The following is a 20,750-nucleotide window of genomic DNA, read 5'->3' on the forward strand; positions in this document are numbered from 1 at the left end:
TACCAATCTTCATTTATATAATTCTGTCTTTTTCTTAATTTGCCATGGACTTGTAAGTTGATGATGAATGCACGTAGGAGAGATTTTTCATTGTTTCTATATCTCATGTTTGTACTCGTAGACTAATAAAAGTTTGTCATGTCTTTAAAAAAAATGATTCTTCTATAAAAAAACAAACTTATTTAACATTCAAAACTTCAACTTGGCTCTCCACATTTCTCCAATAACTTTCCCGGGCAGTGGATTATCCGGTCCTCTATCCCGCTGCCCCGATGTGAAGTACAAATAACCGTTCCAGAATCCGGCCATCGCTGTTTTGACACGGTATGGTAACCGTCCAATCACAGACCAAGTCTGCAAAATATTTCAGATTCAGTCTAAGAAACAAAAGAAGAGAGCTATGATTGAGATGATGATGATAGTACCACTGACCAAAGTATCTAACTGAAACCGGAAAATCTCTCCAACAAGAACAAGCCTTTTCGTCACTGGATGCCAATCCGTGGTACCACCAACGATAACAATTGAGTTATTGACAATGATCCATGCAGATTCAATGTGGGAATTGTTCTTTGGCATTGGTGGCAACATTTTCCACTTCATCTCCTCGTCCATCATATACACCTCACCATTAAAGATCTGAAATGCGACCAACATTAGAAAATAGAGGAGGGTTTTTTAGTTTATTCAATTATGACTAAAGCCGGAAAATTTGGTTCATTCCTATCAGTATACGTCGAAAATGAATCATTGGAAATCAGAAAATAAGGATTGAAGAGGAATGTAAACCTCGCGTCTACGTGAGCACTTGAAGATGGGTGAGTTAGGTTTGGCCATGAAGTCACCTTCTTGGCCACCGATCACAAGTAGTTTATCATTAGCAACTACACAAGCCCTACACACCGTAAACCGCAATGTTAGCAACCTAAGGGACTCAAACCAAATCGCAAAACAGGCAGTGACTAAAAAAAACATAAAACCTGTGTGGTCCACCTCGAGGGATTGGAACCTCTTCCCGCCATTCGTCAAGTGCTTTGCCATCTTTTACAGCTATGCTCCAATGGTCAAAAGCAACTGCATTGCGATTCTCTTTGCTTCCACCCATCACATGAAGCCTCCCTCTCCATATCTGAGTCGCAGGAGCATACCTGAGTCAAACAAAACAGAGCTCGATGATCACAGTTGATTAAACGTACGAAAACATGACTCATCATCTGATCTAAAGTCTTTACCTTGGAGCTGGTAGTGAAGGAAACTCGAGCCAAGTCTTTGTGATTGAATCTAAAACAAAGGAACGAGAAGTGGGTCCTCTACATTGTGGACCAAGCTGCCCTGAAACCACATACACATACCGTCCATCTGTCACAATCCCAAGGTGCGAATTCGCCATCTCTTTAGGAGTGTTGAATCTCTCACACCACTTATTGTCTGTGAAATTGAACACATCCACATGAGAATGAACCTGAGGCAAAATAATCAACTGATCATTCAAATCTATTATAAAACACACTCTCAAGGAATTCGTATAATATCAAGAAGCAAGCTCTTACATAGTCAAGACTGCCGTAACCGGAGAAGACATACAAAAGGTTATTGATTTGAACTGAGTATCCGTCAAGACGAGGAACTGGAGCTGATTGCATTTGCTCCCATTGTAATTCCGGCGCCGGTATATCGGCAAATGTTGCCGATAAAAATCGGAGATGATCTTTTGTATCATTCGATTGTTTGCTTCTCTGCAAGTGAAATCTGAGAATGAAATTCATCGTTTTTTTCCACAAGATTGCTCCATGAATAAACCCTAAATAGCAGATAAACCCTAAAAACACAATTCATCAATTCCCTTCTCTGCAAATATGAAAAGATTACCTTTTGAACAATTTTGGAATCGATGTTCGGAATCTGAATCTCCGGCCGGTTTACGGGAACCGAGATTGAAGAAAGGGTGGAGAATGAGAGAATTGAAGAAGACAGACAAAGAAAAGCCGCAACGAATCCAATCCCAAGAACGCTGGTGAAGTACAATACAAGCATCAATCTCCTTGAAGATTGGTGGTGATGATGATCAGGTTTATTCGCCATTTGTGTTTAAGCAGGTCCCGAGAAAGAGAAATCTCATCCATATTGAGATATATAGATCTGAAGCAACAAAAAAACACGTCGGTGAAAGAATCTCTGATTGCCGGAAAAAGATGTGCGCCGGTGGTTTTCCCCAACAAGATATCACGCCGGTGGTTTCCAATTTTGTATTTTTTTTTTTTGTAATTTCCCCTAATTTGAACCTTCTTAACGAGCCAGAAGGTTTGTTTGATTATATGGGCTGGATTAAAAACTAAGCCCAATGTAAGAAAAGCCCATGATAGAGCACAAAACATGAGAAGATGTATATGAATATATCTGGTCTGTGTACAAGAATCAAATTAAGACTATTGTTAACATGTCAAATAACAAAAGTGAAACTAGATGCACAAATAGATTTACCAAATGGAAACAAAGACTCCCAAGGATTGAGTAAAAGTGATAAAAAGCAAGATTGTTGCAAAATATAGTACTCTTTAGAAAAAAAAGAATCTATACTAGTTTTTTTAAAATATATTTTCAAAAGTAACATTTATTATGCTAGATTATTAAAAAGAATAGAGAGTGTCATTACTTATATTTATGTATCCAAACAATTTTATAATTAATTTTCTACTACCCATATGACCAAACATGATCAAAGATTTTAACATTAATTATAAAATTACAAATATTCATATAATGTTCTTTAATTAATAATATAGATATTTGAAAGATTTTGTTCAGATTTTAAAATTATGATTCTCCTATCATCTTTGTTTGATTTTATTTATTTAATCATATAATACATAAAGTTAATTAAAATATGCATATATTGTAATTCAAATTTTAAAAACGAACATATAATACTTAATTAAAGAAAAAAAAAAGAGAGACTCACAAAATTGCCCCTTTTTCAATACCCATTTTCAAAAATGCCCCATTTAGCTGTCCATTTTTAAAAATACCTTTTTTTATGTACAAAATGACTAAATTACCCTTCTTTTAGTAAAAGACATCACAAATATATAAGAAAAATACGAGAATGTGCACACATCAAAATTAAAAATTTAATTTTGTAAAAACTTGTAAAACCTTTAAAATACCTTGTAAAATGTTTCCGCAAAAAATTTTCCCGCCAAAAAATTTTTTTTGCGGGAAAAGTGATTCGGCAATAATTTTTGGCGGAACATTTTACTAGGTATTTTAAAGGTTTTAAAGGGTATTTATAAGGTTTTACAATGTATTTTAAAAGGTTTTACAACGTATTTATAAGATATTATAAGATTTTACAAGCTATTTTATAAGGTTTTACAAGTTATAAGGTTTTACAAGTTTTTTATAAGGTTTTACAAGTTATAAATACCTTATAAAACCTAATAAGTACCTTGTAAAATCTTTTAAAATACATTGTAAAAACCTTACAAAAACTTGTAAATACTCTGTAAAACTTTTAAAATACCTTGTAAATTTTTCCCGCCAAAAAAATTTCGCCAAAAAAATTTGGCGGGAAAATTGTGGGATCACGTTTCCCGCCAAAAATTTGCGGGATCACTTTTCCCGCCAAAAAATATTTTGTATTTTGTGGACCTAATTTTGCTTCAAATAAAGGTAAAATGGTCATTAAAAACTAAAAGAGGGCAAACTTAAAAATGGACTCTCAAAAGGGGTATTTTTGAAAAGGGGTATCTCAAAGGGGTATTATTAACAATTTTTCAAGAAAAAATGTATCAACGTCCGAATGAGCATGAAGTTTAATTTAACAAGTATTCAATTTTGAAAGTTTGTATATGGTTAACTATGTTTTTTTAGTTGTATTGCTTAATTTTTCCAAATATAGTAAATTTTAAGCTTTTAAATTTTTTAAAAATATTATAATTGATATATTTAAACTTAATAAAAAAGTTTAAAATATTATAAATATTTAAACATATAAAAAGTTTAAAATATCATAAATATTTAGTCATAAAATAAAAAAAACTAAGAAAAATCAAAAAAGAAAAATAGAACACAACATTACTTCAAATAAAATTTTCTAATTAGGGTCGTCCACAATGAGCACATGGAGGCGGAACAGGGACATCATCTATCCAAAGTGTGGGCACAAACTGCCAATACAAATATATATCAGTACAAACCATTACAGTGGGACATTTAAAGAAATTTATATTGCAATCGTCATGACTATAATCTTCTGAATCTTTGTGGAGCATAGACTTCTGCGTCCGCAAATTAATCGACATCATACACTTTTTCTCAAGGCTCATCAAATAGAGAATATCGGTATCAAAGGGATGCATCGCTAGTGGACTAGAAGTAATACCAAACTCGATATGTCTTAAATTGATTTCCCATGACAAGTCCCATCTCAACAAACCATTAAGCTTCCAAACCTTTAGCCTATGATCTTCGTATATAGTAGTCGCTTCAATGTACATGATAAATCCTCCCGAAGTAGTACATGCACTCCTAGACCATTTTTCTGGGTAGCGTTTGTCGAATGACGTAATTATTGCTTTTGTTGGAAATGATATAGCATGACAACGATTAGCTCTTTCATTGTAAAAGTCAAGGACTATCATGTATCCAGTACGATTACTATCTATGACCCAATGAACCATTCCGTTCAAACTAATGGGATAAGGACTACAACAATCGGTCCAAGATATGGGATAAACATATGGATAATGAATGTTCTAGCGAGTCCATTTCCCTGTCTCAGATGAATATACTTGAAAACTAAGATTTGATGCTTCTTGAAACTTTTCCGTACAGAGTAGAATTACCTTGTAGCCCAAAACAGCGTCGTTTTCTACACGTGTGGCAAGACCACAAATATTAGAATAATAATAAGTTTCTAAAGAGAGAGTACAAGGACGAATTTTAACCCATTTACGTAACAGTGGATTCCCAACGTAATATATGTTGTCTAATAGTCTGATCAAAAGTAATCCACTAGCGGAAGCTCTAATCTGAAATGATTTGAGATCAAATTCCGTGTCGAGTATGGGAGGAGACAAGATATAAGAGCTCAGAGATCGTGGAAGTCCCCATCTCTTGCAGTTGTTCAAGGCTATATGTTCTTGAAATGGATACTCATCGGTTAGGAGCGACCATGAGCATGATGATTTTTTATGTAGAGACATGAATAAACTGCGAAAAGTTGCAGATTCTACCAACAATTTCCATCGTTTGCACACCGACTTGAATTTGGCGATGCTTCTTATCGGCAATCTTAATAATATTTCCTTCAATGGAAAATCATTATTCTTGTCCTTGCCTGATTCCATGAGACTTGCTTATACTTGGTTGATTAGTGTTTCAGAAGTTCGAAAGTTTGGTAGCAAGGATTGACTTGTTTTGATTTCATCTTATTTACAACCCAAGTTTGTGTATATATATAGGGTATATATTTACATACCTTTACACATGTTTCCGAGAAAAATATTTAGTCATAAATAAATACCAGTGTTGGCAACGAGTTTTATAGTAATACGATACATATATGTTACATAGATGTTAGCAAATCATATATGTATAAATGGCATAGTATTGTATGTAAATAATTATATATTTTTAGTTAATTGAAAAGATAATAATTTGATGTGTGTATATTATCCCACATTTGTTTTTAGACAACACTCATAAGTTTGACATTTTTTGTATCTTGTTAATGAAAAAGAATCAATCAAAATTTAAGAACAGTTATTTTGAATTAAAATTTGAATTAAATTATATTATAACTTAAATTCATTTGGATTCCCAATGAATAATGTTCTTATGTAACAAAAAAAAAGATAGAGACAAATCTATTTTTGCTAATTAATTATAAATATTATTCATATTTTTTATAATGTTTATAATTTATCTTCCACAAATGCTACTTGATTTTCTCCTTTTTTTCCTTCACTTTAAATTCATTTATGTATATGTGATTATTAGAAGATATCTTCACATGTAAGATGATATTATGCCATTTGACATATATCATAATTCTTAAAACTTTAAACTAATATGGAAGGAAAACTTGTGCCAGCAAAATGGTACAACAAAAGAGGATATTGTAGATATTTTTCATGTGTGAATTTATCTTACATGTGAAGATAAATGGTACAACATATATATATATATATATATGTTTGTTTTATTGAAAAATAAAATACAAAGAAAAATTCAAGTCATCTTTCTCTTAAACAAACTCTAAACTAAAAAGCAAGTCCAATGGAAGCTAACAAAAATATCATCGATAATCTTCCAGACATGATGTTAGCAGAAATATTGGTGAAAATTCCCCTAAAGAGCAATACCATAGTCAAGTTGGTGTGCAAAAGATGGAAATCATTGGTAGAATCTACAATTTTCCGTAATCACTTTTTGTCCCTGCACCAAAAAAAATCATGTTCTTGGTCGGTTTTACATAAGCATCACATCCGTGTCAATACAACACATGAACTTATAGGTTTTTACGGATGCGAGAAATGGGGTCTTCCGCGATCATTGGGCTCTTACATCTCGTCACCTTTCTCGGATGCGGGAATAGAAATCGTATCCTTTATTATTAAAGCTATCTCTAATGGACTGCTTTTGATTTTAACACAAGATTACATGATTTATGTTGGAAATCCAGTGTTACGTGAATGGGTTAAAATCCGTCCTTGCACCCTTTCTCTAAAAAGTTATTTTCAAACTATAAAGTTTGGCCTAGCCACACGTGTTGATGAGAACGGTGTCGTTTTAGGGTATAAGGTGGTTCTAGTCAATACACGTTTCGAAAACGCAACAAATCTTACTTTACAAATATACTCTTCTGAGACTGGAGAATGGACTTGCGAGAACGTTTGTTGCCCTTGCCCTATTCCTTGGGATAGTTCGCCTTATCCTGAACCCATTAGTGTAAACGGAGTGCTTCATTGGTTCGGGCATGGAACAATTAATGCTGGAGGCATTATAGCTATTGATTTATACAATACGAGTCCTCTTAGAGAAAACCATTGTTGGTTTATACCATTTCCAAACGAAAACCTTTTTGTTGTTGATGGAAAAAAAAGCTATAAGATATGGTGTAGGAGAGCTTGCACTACCTCAGAAGGATTCATTATGTACATTAACATGGTTTCAGAAAGCAAGATGAAGGTTTGGAGACTGAACAAGAACTACTACGAAATTGAATCAAGGGAATATTGGCAATTGTCTTCGGAAATCGATCTAGCACATGTTGATTATGGTATTGGTTCTATTCCAATCGTAATGCATCCATTTGATAGAAATGTTGTCTATCTATGGAGCGTGGAGAAGAGTTGTTTGGTATCAATTAACATGCGGGATCAAAACTCTATGCTCCACAAAGAATCGGAAAACTATAGTGATGGTTGCACCATAAGTAGTTTGGAAAAGTGTAAAAGCTATATGGAACTTCGTATGGACTGTTTTTATAAGTACTTGTTAATCTCACCGCAATTTTCCTCTTCAGTTTGGATGGATTCGGTCCCTCGTCCACCTATTCCTCTGTGTGTTTGTTGTGGACGATAGATGAAGAAAAATCAAATATGTTATGAATAAATTGACCAAATTTTATATTATATAATTCGGATAGTGATTTCGGTTTAACGGTTGCTTCCATAATTGATTTAAGAAATAAAATAACTAAACACTATTAATGAGCCTTGCCCTAAATGTTTGCTCTTTCAAAAAAATATGTTGATACCAAGTAAATGACAATGCCTTACAGAATTGTGATTTTCATTCATTCCTCCATATCGCTCCATCAATGGGGTGAACTTTGATCAGAAGAACCTATGTTTCCCAATAACACAAAAAACAAACAAACAAAATTGAAGTAAGAGAACAAGTATAGTAGTCCAAAGTCAATGCTTTTGTTGGTGCACCCAAGATTATATTAATCCTCAAATTGTTTGGGCATACAAGTTTAAAGCCAGTTTTGCCAGATTAGCAGCCAATACATTAGCTGATCTGGGAAAGAAACGACGAGGTAGAAAAATTCAAAATGCTAAGGAATACATCAGATAAGACTCTATGAACTTCTGCGAGTAAAGCTGTGGAGTTTATTGCTTGAACAAGTTGTAGGCAATCTGAGTTTAGCAGGAAGTGCTTCACACCAGCTCGTAATGCACCTGAAACAACACACCAATCTGGGGTGTTGGAGGGAGTGCAAGCTGGGCATTTTGCCATTCTTTTGCATCCTTTAATGCTTTGACCATATCTGGACAGTGAGACCAAAAAAAAGACAACTAAAGCGTTAAGTTCTGTAGAGCGACACATCAAGTCAATTAGATCCTGATATGTCCTTAACCAAGAAAACAAAATCTGCCACACTAAAGTTAGAAACAAAATACCAGTTACTGCTTCAGTGTCAGCAGTGGTTCCTGCACCACAGCAATATATGTTTGGTGCCATATAGTGAATCTTCTCACGATTTTTGTCAGCACCAATTGGCCTCTAGCCTCAACTACTCGGGTATCCGCCCATAGTATTGAAATCAGTCTTATATAGCTTCCACAGTGAGAGCACAAGAACATACACATCTTTACACGTTTGAATGATGTACTCTAAACTATATGGAGAGGCGGAGAGCTGATCATACGCACCACCATGTGAAAAGGAAAATGCTTGTGAACAAAGACCCAATAATTTTTTTACAGGATACAAATATAAACAATCACATTAAGTAGCGCTATCCCTGCAATGCTGAAAGGGGTGAGTCTTAGGCCTCAACTTCTTGACTAATCCAATTCTACGGACATCTGTAATAAACGAGAAACTAAGAGAGAAAACAAGCAAACCAACGATGGTTGTTCCCGGAGATTAAGACCTTTTTCTCTTATACAGATAATCTCTATGAGTTTTGTAGATAATCAATCAAAGCAGGGTGAAGACAAACCTTTGTGATCACGCAGATGTCCACGCAGCTACCAAAACACGAACATATGGCATCAGCGACCAGCTCAGTTTCAACTTCCACAATATAAAAATCTGGGCAACTTAAGACAGTATCACTAAGTTAGGGATCATATAATGCGAAGACTAATAAGCAAAAGAGTTTCCATGACTAGTTAAAGATAACATAACATCTCATATCAAACAATTACTCTATGCAATCTGTAGACATGAACATAAAAGCGATCAACGCGACTGAGGCTAAGCAACAAGCCTGTAATAAACGAGAAACTAAGAGAGCAAACCAACGATGGTTGTTCCCGGAGATTAAGACCCTTTTACTATACTACAAGCATATCATTTCTTTTATACAGCTAATCTCTAGGAGTTTTGTAGATAATTAATCAAAGCAGGGTGAAGACAAACCTTTGTGATCACGCAGATGTCCACGCAGCTACCAAAACACGAGCATATGGCATCAGCGACCAGCTCAATTACTCCATCCATCTACAGGATTTTGTAACAAGAATGAACGTTGGATGAAAAAGCAAAAAAAATAATTCAATCTGGAAGCGTATTGATTTTCCCCAAATCAGTTTCCCAGTACGAACTAGGTTAAAGATGATGAGAACACAAAAACCGTATGCAATTGCCCATTCATTTACCCAAACTCTCAAATCAAACCATGTAGAAGAATCTGAAAAAGCAATTGAAAAGAAAAAGAATTTCCGTTTGAGGGACTCAAAAATTCCTAAAAGGCATCAAAATCGACACGAATCTTGATCTAAGAATCCGATATCTGTAAAATCATGTACATGCTTCTATCGAGACAAAGAAACAAAACCTCGCAGCCGTGATTAAGCAACTGAAGGAGATAATCGATGAACAAATTTGATGCTTCCACGGATACCGAAGCGGATTGTCTGCACACATTTTGCTCGAATCGGGAAAAAAATTGATCGAGGAAGAAGAGTACGTACGGAGGGTTTTCTTTTCCCAAATTAACCTTAGTTACTAGTTAGATACATTTAGCAGGGGTAGTGTCGTCATTTGATATTAGAGATTTTTATTTTATTTTTTATTTGTCTGCTAATCATATTAGGGATTAATGACACCAATCTTTTAAAAGGAGAAATTATATTGCATATATGTACGTATATATATATATATATATATATTTACTACATGTAAGCCCTGTTCTAAAAATCCCCGCCTAGCCCCGATTACTCCCCGTTTAATCGTTAGGCCCACCCTATCCGCCTCGATTAATGATTAATCCCCTAAAATATCAGTAACCCGATTATTCTCCGCCTAATCTGATTACTTTCCGCCTAATCTTATATACCCCGATTATTTTTTAGATTGAAAGTATAAAATTTTTTTTATTTTTGTTATTCAATCATTTGAATGGAGAGTTTGTGATGTTTTACAATAACTTGTGTTCAAATTTTAATAAAAATCATAAATTTGTAATAAAAATCATAAATTTTTACAATATTGGATTAATATATTTTAAAAATATTAAAATAACCCTAAAACTAATCCCCGATTAATCCCCGATTTTAATCCGATTTTCCGATTAATCGCTAGGCCTATACCGAGCGCCCGACTAGCGCCTAGCGGTTTTTCAAACAAGGCATGTAAGTATACTAGACAATTACTACACATATAAGTATACTACATATATGTACGTATATATATATTTACTACATGTAAGTATACTATATGGGAAAAAATGAACGACAATTGGCGCAAGAGCTATTTACTTCTAACCACGTCTTGATGCAGGGCTTATGGAAGCCATGGTTGCAGAGCGGCAAGCGCACGCATTCATCCTCCCCAACCCCATACGCGAGGAGTCTCATACATATGCTGCAATATTCGGCTTTTTCAATACTAGTAGGCGGTTCCGCCGGAGACAATAGATATTTGATCGCGTTAGCATTCCCCGGTGGCATATCCTTCGGGATTTTTGCCGGCACAAAAAATCTCCTTGTTCTAGGGCGCCTATTATCGGGAACTCACCCATTATTGGGACTTCAAAATGTACCACCATTCTGATGCAGTCGTGATTAACACGTCCATGTCCGACCGCGTACGTGCTCTTCAATCTATATATACGTGAGGACAAAATGATAGGTGTTAGTTATATTGTTGTTACGTACGATTATTTGAAGAAGAGTTAATTAACCAGTAATTAAAACGAAATAATACTAACTTTTTCTTGAAACCTTTCACCAATTGACGGTAACATGGAACGCCGATCGTTTTTAAGAGTTCGCAAATGTCAACCGTCGCTTGGACCCCTCCACCGATTAGACCGTCACGTTCACACTCTCTTGTTACTTTTATATAGCGTACGTGGACGCTGCCATCGACATTGTGCCTTACGAAATTAATGTGGAACGAGAAATAAAATAGTGGTCGAGGAAAATTTAGGTTTGTATAAACAATCGAACGGATATTACCATCCTCGATGATATCCATTTTTCAGAGAGTGTTTGATTAGAGAAACGATATAGGGATTTGAGACAAACGAAAGCTATTGAATTCTCTTGCTCTGTTTTTCTTGTAGTGATATTTTGTGTTGTGACACCCTCTGTTTTTATAGCCGAGAGATTCTCTCTGTTATGCTTTTTTCTTAAGTTCTTCTTGTTCTTCTTCTTCCAACTACCTCACGCGCTGAAGAGCTTCTTTATCCATTTTTGGTTATAGCTTTTGCTGTTTTCTGTAACCATCATACTCTTTCCTCCATTCAGTAACCTGGAGCCGTGTCTATGTGATGCAATTTACTTTTACAAAGATATGCAAAACGAAAAAGGTAGCTTCTAGTAGCATAAATGTGCTAAGTAAAATGGAAGATACAGAGTCTCAACATTTTCAAAACTTTTCCACTTTTGCTCTACAGCTCTTTTGCTGACTGAGTAAAGGAGGAGTCATGTGTATGTGGAATAATTCAGAATTTCTTTTACTAATCTGAGACAAAGTGAAACGAAGACGTTAAACAATTTCACACCAAGGAAATGATGAGGTGGCAACTAGGGACATTTTTATAGGTTGTGTGATTGATTTTCTATGTTCATCAGGATCATCAACATTGCTTTAGTCATATAACAAGATCAAAATGTCAATTTAATCCTGGAGGATTCGATTCGGTTTGCTCCTCGATGATCCGGTTCGATTTGGATTTGTAAATTTTGCTAGGATTTCTGATTTTAACAGTGTTCGGTCACGACCAAAAAAAAAAAAACAGTGTTCGGTTTGGGCTTGGGTAAAATTTTCGATCAATATTCTAACCGACTAAACATTTTGTTAGTCGTATGTGACTCACAACATCGATCATGTTTTTGCGTGATTTCTCTTCACATTCTGTTTCTTGACGCCCAAGAAACAATACTCAAATCGACATTAATACTTTCTTTGTTGTTGTAACGTGAAAAAAAACATCAAATGTTTCATTGAAGTTTCCCCCGAGTACTGTAGATGGCTAGAATTTCAAAACTTCTTCATTTAGATATCAGCTTTTTCTTCATTTGGTAAAAAAGTAGAGTTACTTTTGTAAACAGACTCTAAACATTCTGATTTACATCCTACTATGTTTTCAAATCTCTCTTCGAACGCGGAATCTGTGTAAGTGTCAGACACACGTCGATTTTTTTGTTTGGTGGTTAAAGATAGTTTTATAAATTTTAAAAAGGGTGAATTAGCTCAATAACCAATTTTGTACCCAAAATTAAACTTATACCCATCTAATATCCATAATTCAGCAAGTAACTATGTTAATTGGGTTTGGACCAAAATGCCCTTGTATTTACGTTTGCAAAATTGAGAAGATAGAGAAGCCAGTGGACATCAGGGAGGAGGAGGGTCGGTGATAAGGCGAAATAGAAAGGGAGATCCACAGACGGATATCGGGAGAGAGATACACCGGAGGGGGAGAAGAAAGTAGAGATTCACCAGTGAGAGAGAAGTAGAGAAGAGATCCTTTCATAATAAGGAAGAGATTTGGCGGTGGTTACGACGAAGATCCGTCGGTGGTTGTGACGTAGATCCGGTGGCGGCTGTGACAAAATTCCGGTGCCGGCTGTGACGGAGAGATGCAACATTTGCAGCAGAGATGGGAAAACTGAGAAGAGCGTCAATCACAATAAGGGGTAAAATTGTCCCATATACATAAAATACAACATATATCAACTCGTTTTTTGGAAAACTGCTGGTTACTTAATTTATGTTTTTTTGTGCGTCAGTTTTGCAAATTTTCCTTTTAATAATCTTTCTTTACTTTCTTTTATTTAAATGTACCCCTAGTAAATTGCTAATATTAACCTTTTTAATTTGAGTAATTACACTGCATACCCTAAGACTGGAAAATAATTAAGTCAAAGGAGAAGGGGTGGTTTCGTAAATAAATGGTGTTTTGGTTTAATGACCAAATTACCAAATTACCCATACAATCTTCATCCTTCATGTTCTTGAGATGGCCGGAGATGGAGAGATCTCTTGTTCGTTGTTTTATGGCCGTCGTGGTAACGCTTTATTCTCTCGGTCGTGGTTGCCTATTTCCGGCGAACTTAGGTAAGCCTTTCGATTTTTGCATGCAGGAATTAGAATTCTCCGATTAATTTGTTTATTTATCAATTTTGAATTTGTCTGTCTCTTCAGGGGGATTTTGATTATTATCCATGGATTGAATGAACACAGGTGAAAAAAACCAATCCTTTTTTTTCTTTTTCTTGTCTCTGTTTTTCGATGAATCCCTAAATGAATTTGTGAATTGTTATTAAATTGCAGTGGATGAATCCCTAAATGAATTTGTGAATTGTTATTAAATTGCAGTGGAAGATATTCTCAATTCGCTAAGCAGTTAAACTCGAGTAATTTGGGTGTATACACAATGGACTGGATTGATATGAAGACGAAATATTGTTCTTTTCATTATTCATATTGGATCGATTGTTGAAGCTTCGGGATGGTGGCGAGACGAAGATCGGAGAAAGGGCAGTGAATGGTGGTGATGTGCCATTTTCTCTCTTTTGGAGGGTATTTTTGTCCGAAAGTTTATGGTGTGCCAGTTTCTCTCTCTTGTTTTGCAAAGAAAAAAACTTGTGTATGCCACACCTAATTATTTCTCAAATAATTAGCATGCAGCTAATTGACTCTTTTAATTTCTTCTTGGTGTTATTCTCACTATATTTCGTAATCATGTTTACTGTATCCACTTAGTTATCAATTATTTTTAATTAACTTTATTATGACTTAATAATAATATATCCTGATTTATTTTTAAAACACCTTAATGAGATTTTTTTCTTTCAATTTATTTATTTCTTTGGCTAATTTTATACAAATACATTATTTAATTTACATATTTTTTAATATGTAACTTTATTTTTATTTTATTTTTGTCTGGGCCTAGATTCTTGTTGTAACTTGTAAGGGAGGAAAGAAGGTTTGTTTGATCATATTGGCAGGATTAAAACTAAGCCCAATTTATAAAAAAAGCCCATGAAAAGAGAATTACAAAGTCACTCACGTGTTGACTCTCGAGTCATGTCGGCGATTCCATTCACTCTCCAGTAAACTTCATCAAGTCTCTCTACTGAAATCACGGTAATGCTCTCTCTATCTTCTCCTTAACCTCCTCATGAATCTTGATCTTTGTTTGTGTTCTTCGCAATTTCTCTTGTTGAATCTTTCTGGTAGATCTGAATGTGAAGTTTTATCACAGATGAATCTGAATTTTCTTTGTGCAGATCCAATCACAGATTCAACAATGAAGATTCAAGCTATATTGAGACCTTAACTTGAGCTCTTCTTCTTCTTCTTCTTCTCTCTCACTGCATTGAAGATGGGATCTGTATCTTTAAAGATCGGTGATGGAACAGCCAGATTCCGACGAACATCAATTTGTTCCTCCGCCGTGAACCTCCTCATGCTCTTCTCCGTCGTCACTACAAATCTCTTCGCCTTATACGCATTCTCCTCTCATTCCCAAGCTAATTCGCCACTTCTTCACAATTCAAACAATATCTCACTCGTTTCTCAACATCTCTCTTTGATTCTCCGAGAGATCGATTCGTCTCAACGTAAGCTTGCTCAGATGGAGAAACAGATGCTTGGTTACGAATCTATTGATCTCTCTCGACCTAATATTGTCCCTGAGCTCAAATTGTTCCTCCAACGTCATCAGCTTCCGTTGGGGAAAGACTCGCGTACTGGGATTACTGAAATGGTGTCGTCTGTTGGACATTCTTGCGAAAAATCTGCGGATTTGCTTTCTCAGTATATGTCATATAAAGTGTTTGATAGATGTCCTGATGATTGGAGTCTTGGCCAGAAGTTGATTCTTCGTGCTTGTGAGCCGTTGCCGCGGAGGCGGTGTTTGGCGAAAACGGTGCAGAAGCAAGATCTGAGTCGGTGGCCTGATTCGTTGTGGAGATCTGTTAGTAACAAGAGTGTTAATTGGAGTGGACTTGGTTGCAAAAGTTTTGATTGCTTGAAAGGTAAGAAACTTAGCCGGGAATGTGTTGGTTGTTTCGATTTAGGTAATGAGAAAGATAGGTTTGTGAAGGTTAAGGGGAAGAATGATTTCTTGATTGATGATGTTTTGGGTTTAGGAAGTGGGAAAATCCGAATCGGGTTTGATGTTAGTGGTGGATCAGGGACTTTCGCAGCGAGAATGGCTGAGAAGAATGTGACTATAATCACTAACACGTTGAATAATGGTGCTCCGTTTAGTGAGTTTATAGCTGCGAGAGGGCTTTTTCCGTTGTTTTTGAGTTTAGACCATAGATTCCCTTTCCTTGACAATGTGTTTGATCTTATCCATGCTTCTAGCGGATTAGATGTTGAGGGTAAAGCGGAGAAGTTAGAGTTTGTGATGTTCGATCTTGATCGGGTTTTAAAACCCGGTGGACTGTTCTGGTTGGATAACTTCTACTGCGCTAATGATGAAAAGAAGAAAGACCTTACACGTTTGATTGAGAGGTTTGGGTATAAGAAGCTAAAATGGGTTATTGGAGAGAAGGCTGATGCGCAAGTGTATCTCTCAGCTGTTCTTCAAAAGCCAGTGAGAGCTTGATCGGAAGGCAAAAGCAAGATCGTAATGGTAAGAGTAATAATACTCTTATTATAGTTTACATTTGATCATAGGTTACAAATTTGGAGGTCATTAGGTGAAATTTATTCCAGAGAAGAATAAGCAAATTATTTACCAGGGTAATTGGAGAAATCATTTTGTAAAAGTTTTTCAGTATAATGTGTTGTAATTTTGTCGATTATTAATACTACTTTTATGCGATTATATCCATATTAATTATATAGCATACAAATAAAAAAGAGTAAACTACATTGTGCATTTGGCATTAATTATTATTGTTATACTGTAATAATAATTATTGTTTTGAGACAGATGCAAGAAATGCCGAAAATAGACCACAAATATCAGAGTACAAAGTTATTCTTTATTGAGACGAGCGAAAAAACATAACAAATGATATGATCTCAAAATCATGTGTGATTATTATGAGGCGAAAAAAACAAGTTTTCGTGATTATCCTCATAAAACTCTCTAAGTAATAATCGAAGGAAAAAGAAGAACGACGAGGTCTTTTCACCCGTCAGGTGAGAACTGGTCTCATCAAAGATTTTTATGACACATAAAAATGATGATACGTTATTACCCAGAGAAAGGCTCTTCTCTATTTAACATGCATTGTTGAAAATACGACTGTGTGTGGCCAGGCCAATGCAAAAGCTTTTCAGCTGCACTTTAGTTAACCACGTCAAGAACCAGCTTGCGGGACTTGAGAACCGACCATTTCAGTCGCCTGTAATAGGCTGCTTGGAGCAGAGCAAGAGATAGTAGGAATATCCATTTGAAACCCATCTGCAAAGAGTGAAACCGGCATTAACCGCCATGTAAATGTTAACACATGAGCTAATTATCAGTTTTAGCTGGTTCTTTGGATCAGTCGGGAAGCTAAGTTTAAAGGTTTCTGCAAAACGAGTCAGGCCGCGTTCACAGCATATCTAAATGTAAATGTCTTAGTAGGAGACCAATATTAGCACAGTACACTTGGTACAACAATTGGTTCTCTAAGTCGCCTAGTTTGATCATACACCAAAAATCTAGTAACTTGGACTGAAACTTTGTCACTTTAACCGCAAAGTCTAGGAAGAAAATGCAATATTCACCAGAGAACAGAGAAAGATAAACCTACCAATTTCCTCTCTTCCATTTCTGGTTCAGCTGCCCAGGCCAAGAATGATACAATATCTTTACCCATCTGCGCCGTAGTCGGAAAAGTAATGTTAATATCATGACACGGAGAAAGGGCAGATCCATAAGGCCTAAAGATTCGTGTTTCTTATATTTTAAGTGGAGGAAAACTAACCTGTGCCTCTGTGGCGGGGACACCATCCTCATACTCAACAGCTTCATCATTGAGCATTTTCGGCATAGCAATTGCTCCCCCAGGGAAATAAGGATTGTAGTGTAACCCTTCTCTAATCTGTACAATTATCATCGGATTTTTCATAACCAGCACTTTGAATTCGAAGAAGTCCAATGTGGAAAATGAGAGAGAAACTTACCGAAATGCCAGCAGGAGGATCACGGTAACCAGTCAGAAGAGCAAAGACATAATTAGGACCGTTGTGACGTGCCTGGAAGGCAGAACATTAAGACTATTTAGAACACAGAACACATGTTTGCTACAGATGTTTAGTTTAAGTGTGAAGTAGGAGCAGCAGACCTTAGTTATAAGACTTAGATCAGGAGGATATGCTCCACCATTAGCAAACCTTGCAGCTGATTCATTCGAATATGGCTGAGGAAACCGGTCACTGACTTTACCAGGACGGGTGAACATCTCACCCTCATCATTAGGTCCATCTACTACCTCGATTTCAGCTGCCATTGCCTTTGCCTCTTCCTCAGTGTAGGCGACACCCACCAAATCTCGGTATGAGATCAGAGACATTGAATGGCAAGATGCACAGACTTGCTGATAAACTTGATGTCCACGACGGATCCTGCTCATACAACATCAAACTCAATGATTAATACAGTATAAATCTTCTAGCTTAAATTTCACAGTCTAACTATAGTAGGCAGCAGGATAATCACCTTAACTTATAAAAGCAAAAATAATCTATAAAATACTAGAACAATGCTATCCTCAAGAAGAAAAGAGAGAGGTGACAATATGTAGATAAACACTCACGAAGCATGGTCATATGAGCTGAGAATGCCATCATGAGGCCAAGGGTAATCTGGACACTCCAATCCATGTTCAGCTTCATCAGCAGACGCAACTGTAGAAAAACTCAACAGGCCTGTAACACCAGCACCAAATAGGGCAAGTGCTCTTACACCAGAAGAGCCAGCATCCTCATGAGCTTTCTTCGAAGAAAACCAAGACAAAACCGGAGTTGCCTGCAGATAAAACAAAACCAATGCTCAATCAAAACAAAATGGACTGTCAAAAGATTGCTGCATTCTACTAAGGTTTCACATTGAAGCAGAAGCTAAACATAAATTACAGGACCCTGTCATGGTAAAAAGTTCAATTTTTTCTTCTTAACCAGTAGACAAATCACACAAATTATTCTCTCCTGTTATGTTCCAAAAATGGAAAATTGCACTAACAATTCAAGAGCTGATTCTCTATCACTCATTAGCTAATGCAAATCTCCCAAAACACAAAGCTTTACCCACAGAACCAAAACAAATAACAACGAAATCTCTTCAAACAGATCCCAAGCTGAAAATCGTAAATCAAAATAGAAAAAAATCTCACAACTGATTGAGAGTGAAGCTTCCTCCTAAGAATTTGCTGGATAAGTCCTCCTCCAACCATTTGATTAACGCTTTGTACCAATCAACTCGCTGAAGAAACAAAGAAATTGAATCAAAACTGAATCAGTGAAAATGAGATTTCACGACACATATACGAATAAACAATAGCCAACAAGCCCTAGAAAAAATCTGAGTCTACATACAGATCCGACGAATATAGATAACTCTAATCAATCAAATGTCAAAGAAGACATCGAAGGCTTCGAAATTGAGAAATAGGAATAGAGAGAGATAGAATCTCACCGGAAAATGAAGCAACGAGATCGGCGACGGAGACGATCGAGGGAGAAGAGTTTGGGAACGAAGAAGTAAAAGAGAGAAAATGGGAGTTCCACGATGACACAGCGGCTGCTAGACACACGACGACAGTTTTACTTATTTGGGCCTTAATGGGCCAACGTCGTATGTTTAAGCCCAGTATTTAGGACATACAAATTCCCCTGACCTATGTTGGGCAATGGAGAAACAAGATGTAAAACATACTCACTCTCCATTCTTTAAAAAAAAAATATTTTGGTTAAAAAAGTGTATTTTAATTTTTCTTTTTTTATAAAGTACTGTATTATTTAATATTTAAATTTAAATAATCTAACCAATAATAAAAATTACTACATTACAGAAATGACTACAAAATATCAAATACATTTAAATTTTAAATAAAAACCTACCAAACATATAAATAAAATAAACCAATAACATCCTATAAAATGGAACGGAGAGAGTATATCCTATATTATTATTTGGGGAGTACAATTTACAATTACCCTTAATTAACATTTCCCTTTGTAAGAATTTACTTGAGAATGTCATTACAAAAATATTCTTTTAGAACAAATTTCATTCAATTTATTAAAGATAAACAAGTAAAATACTAATTTATGTCATTTAATTAATTTAATTAAATTATAAAACGAAAATTTGTTATTAAATTATAAATGACCAATCAAAATGAACAGATTTGATATCTAACTTACCATATTAATTTATAATTAATCATTAAACTTGATCTTTCATCTTTATATGATTATATTTATATGAAACAAATAAATTGTCATATCATCTACATAATAAAAATTAGAGAAATTGTTAAAAATGCCCCTTTTTCAATACCTCTTTTCAAAAATGCCCCCTTTGAGAGTCCATTTTTAAGTTTGACCTCTTTTAATTTTTAATGACCATTTTACCCTTATTTGAAACAAAATTAGGTCCACAAAATACAAAATATTTTTTGGCGGGAAAAGTGATCCCGCAATTTTCCCGCCAAAACACTTGTAAAAACCTTTAAAATACATTGTAAAATTTTCCCATAAAATTTTTCCCGCCAAAAAACATTTTTTGCGGGAAAAGTGATTCCGCAATTTTTTTGGCGAAATTTTTTTGGCGGGAAAAATTTACAAGGTATTTTAAAGGTTTTACGGAGTATTTACAAGTGTTTTGTAAGGTTTTACAATGTATTTTAAAAGGTTTTACAATGTATTTTAAAAGGTTTTACAAGGTACTTATAAGGTATTTATAACTTGTAAAACCTTATAAAAAACTTGTAAAACCTTATAACTTGTAAAACTTTATAAAATAGCTTGTAAAATCTTATAAATACCTTATAAATACGTTGTAAAACCTTTTAAAATACATTGTAAAACCTTATAAATACCCTTTAAAAAACCTTTAAAATACCTTGTAAATTTTTCCCGCCAAAAAAATTGCGGAATCACTTTTCCCGCAAAAAAATTTTTTTGCGGGAAAATTTTACAAGGTATTTTAAAGTTTTTACAAGTGTTTTGGCGGGAAAAATTGCGGGATCACTTTTCCCGCCAAAAAATATTTTGTATTTTGTGGACCTAATTTTGTTATATTTCCTTATATATTTGTGATATCTTTTATTAAATGAAGAGAAATTTAGTCATTTTGTACATAAAAAGGGGTATTTCTTAAAAAT

At 35.2% G+C, this 20,750-nt stretch overlaps 4 protein-coding genes and 1 long non-coding RNA gene across 8 annotated transcripts; 2 read left to right on the forward strand and 3 right to left on the reverse strand.

The window, feature by feature from the left end:
• Positions 1-2,242, reverse strand: LOC9311431 (kelch repeat-containing protein At3g27220). The gene is made up of 7 exons (XM_002876982.2): positions 1,870-2,242; positions 1,551-1,736; positions 1,233-1,462; positions 981-1,148; positions 790-895; positions 433-639; positions 1-354 (listed from the first exon to the last, which is right to left on the reverse strand). Exons 1-7 carry the CDS (start codon positions 2,080-2,082, stop codon positions 190-192), a joined length of 1,275 nt encoding a protein of 424 aa, XP_002877028.1. The 5' UTR covers positions 2,083-2,242; the 3' UTR covers positions 1-189.
• A 5,525-nt stretch (positions 2,243-7,767) lies between these two features.
• Positions 7,768-9,952, reverse strand: LOC9311432. 4 transcript variants are annotated; one of them, XR_002332169.1, is made up of 5 exons: positions 9,797-9,948; positions 9,379-9,459; positions 8,412-9,056; positions 8,190-8,278; positions 7,768-7,851 (listed from the first exon to the last, which is right to left on the reverse strand). It is a non-coding gene; the product is annotated as an uncharacterized LOC9311432 (long non-coding RNA). The 4 variants fall into 4 exon arrangements; XR_002332167.1 differs by lacking the exon at positions 7,768-7,851 and having other exon boundaries at positions 7,966-8,278; XR_002332168.1 differs by lacking the exon at positions 7,768-7,851 and having other exon boundaries at positions 7,966-9,048; positions 9,797-9,952.
• A 3,477-nt stretch (positions 9,953-13,429) lies between these two features.
• On the forward strand, positions 13,430-14,058 carry LOC9313100 (monoglyceride lipase). The gene is made up of 3 exons (XM_002875318.2): positions 13,430-13,527; positions 13,615-13,653; positions 13,789-14,058. The coding sequence occupies exons 1-3, from the start codon at positions 13,430-13,432 to the stop codon at positions 13,910-13,912; spliced, it is 261 nt and encodes an 86-aa protein (XP_002875364.1). The 3' UTR covers positions 13,913-14,058.
• Positions 14,059-14,482: 424 nt separating this feature from the next.
• LOC9311433 lies at positions 14,483-16,297 on the forward strand. Its single transcript, XM_002875319.2, has 2 exons — positions 14,483-14,562; positions 14,706-16,297. Exon 2 carries the CDS (start codon positions 14,801-14,803, stop codon positions 16,031-16,033), a length of 1,233 nt encoding a protein of 410 aa, XP_002875365.1. The 5' UTR covers positions 14,483-14,562; positions 14,706-14,800; the 3' UTR covers positions 16,034-16,297.
• Positions 16,298-16,393: 96 nt separating this feature from the next.
• LOC9311434 (cytochrome c1 1, heme protein, mitochondrial) lies at positions 16,394-19,214 on the reverse strand. Its single transcript, XM_021024664.1, has 8 exons — positions 19,058-19,214; positions 18,756-18,844; positions 18,180-18,391; positions 17,709-17,988; positions 17,548-17,619; positions 17,349-17,465; positions 17,175-17,240; positions 16,394-16,840 (listed from the first exon to the last, which is right to left on the reverse strand). Exons 2-8 carry the CDS (start codon positions 18,813-18,815, stop codon positions 16,724-16,726), a joined length of 924 nt encoding a protein of 307 aa, XP_020880323.1. The 5' UTR covers positions 18,816-18,844; positions 19,058-19,214; the 3' UTR covers positions 16,394-16,723.
• Positions 19,215-20,750: the final 1,536 nt, after the last annotated feature.

This window comes from Arabidopsis lyrata (assembly GCF_000004255.2).
Source record: "Arabidopsis lyrata subsp. lyrata unplaced genomic scaffold ARALYscaffold_5, whole genome shotgun sequence".
NCBI classification, from domain to species: domain Eukaryota; kingdom Viridiplantae; phylum Streptophyta; class Magnoliopsida; order Brassicales; family Brassicaceae; genus Arabidopsis; species Arabidopsis lyrata.

Bases quoted from the DNA above. Each gene is read 5' to 3' on its own strand.
- LOC9311434 (XM_021024664.1), bottom strand. From the start codon at position 18,815: ATGGTTGGAGGAGGACTTATCCAGCAAATTCTTAGGAGGAAGCTTCAC. The intron at 18,392-18,755 runs GTGAGATTTTTT...TTTTATCTGCAG, and splicing joins AGCTTCACTCTCAATCAGTT to GCAACTCCGGTTTTGTCTTG. The intron at 17,241-17,348 runs GTTAGTTTTCCT...ACTACGGCGCAG, and splicing joins TCCCCGCCACAGAGGCACAG to ATGGGTAAAGATATTGTATC.
- LOC9311433 (XM_002875319.2), top strand. From the start codon at position 14,801: ATGGGATCTGTATCTTTAAAGATCGGTGATGGAACAGCCAGATTCCGA.
- LOC9313100 (XM_002875318.2), top strand. From the start codon at position 13,430: ATGGCCGGAGATGGAGAGATCTCTTGTTCGTTGTTTTATGGCCGTCGT. The intron at 13,528-13,614 runs GTAAGCCTTTCG...CTGTCTCTTCAG, and splicing joins CCTATTTCCGGCGAACTTAG to GGGGATTTTGATTATTATCC. The intron at 13,654-13,788 runs GTGAAAAAAACC...ATTAAATTGCAG, and splicing joins CATGGATTGAATGAACACAG to TGGAAGATATTCTCAATTCG.
- LOC9311431 (XM_002876982.2), bottom strand. From the start codon at position 2,082: ATGGCGAATAAACCTGATCATCATCACCACCAATCTTCAAGGAGATTG. The intron at 1,463-1,550 runs GTAAGAGCTTGC...ATTTTGCCTCAG, and splicing joins GTTACGGCAGTCTTGACTAT to GTTCATTCTCATGTGGATGT. The intron at 1,149-1,232 runs GTAAAGACTTTA...TGTTTGACTCAG, and splicing joins CCTTCACTACCAGCTCCAAG to GTATGCTCCTGCGACTCAGA.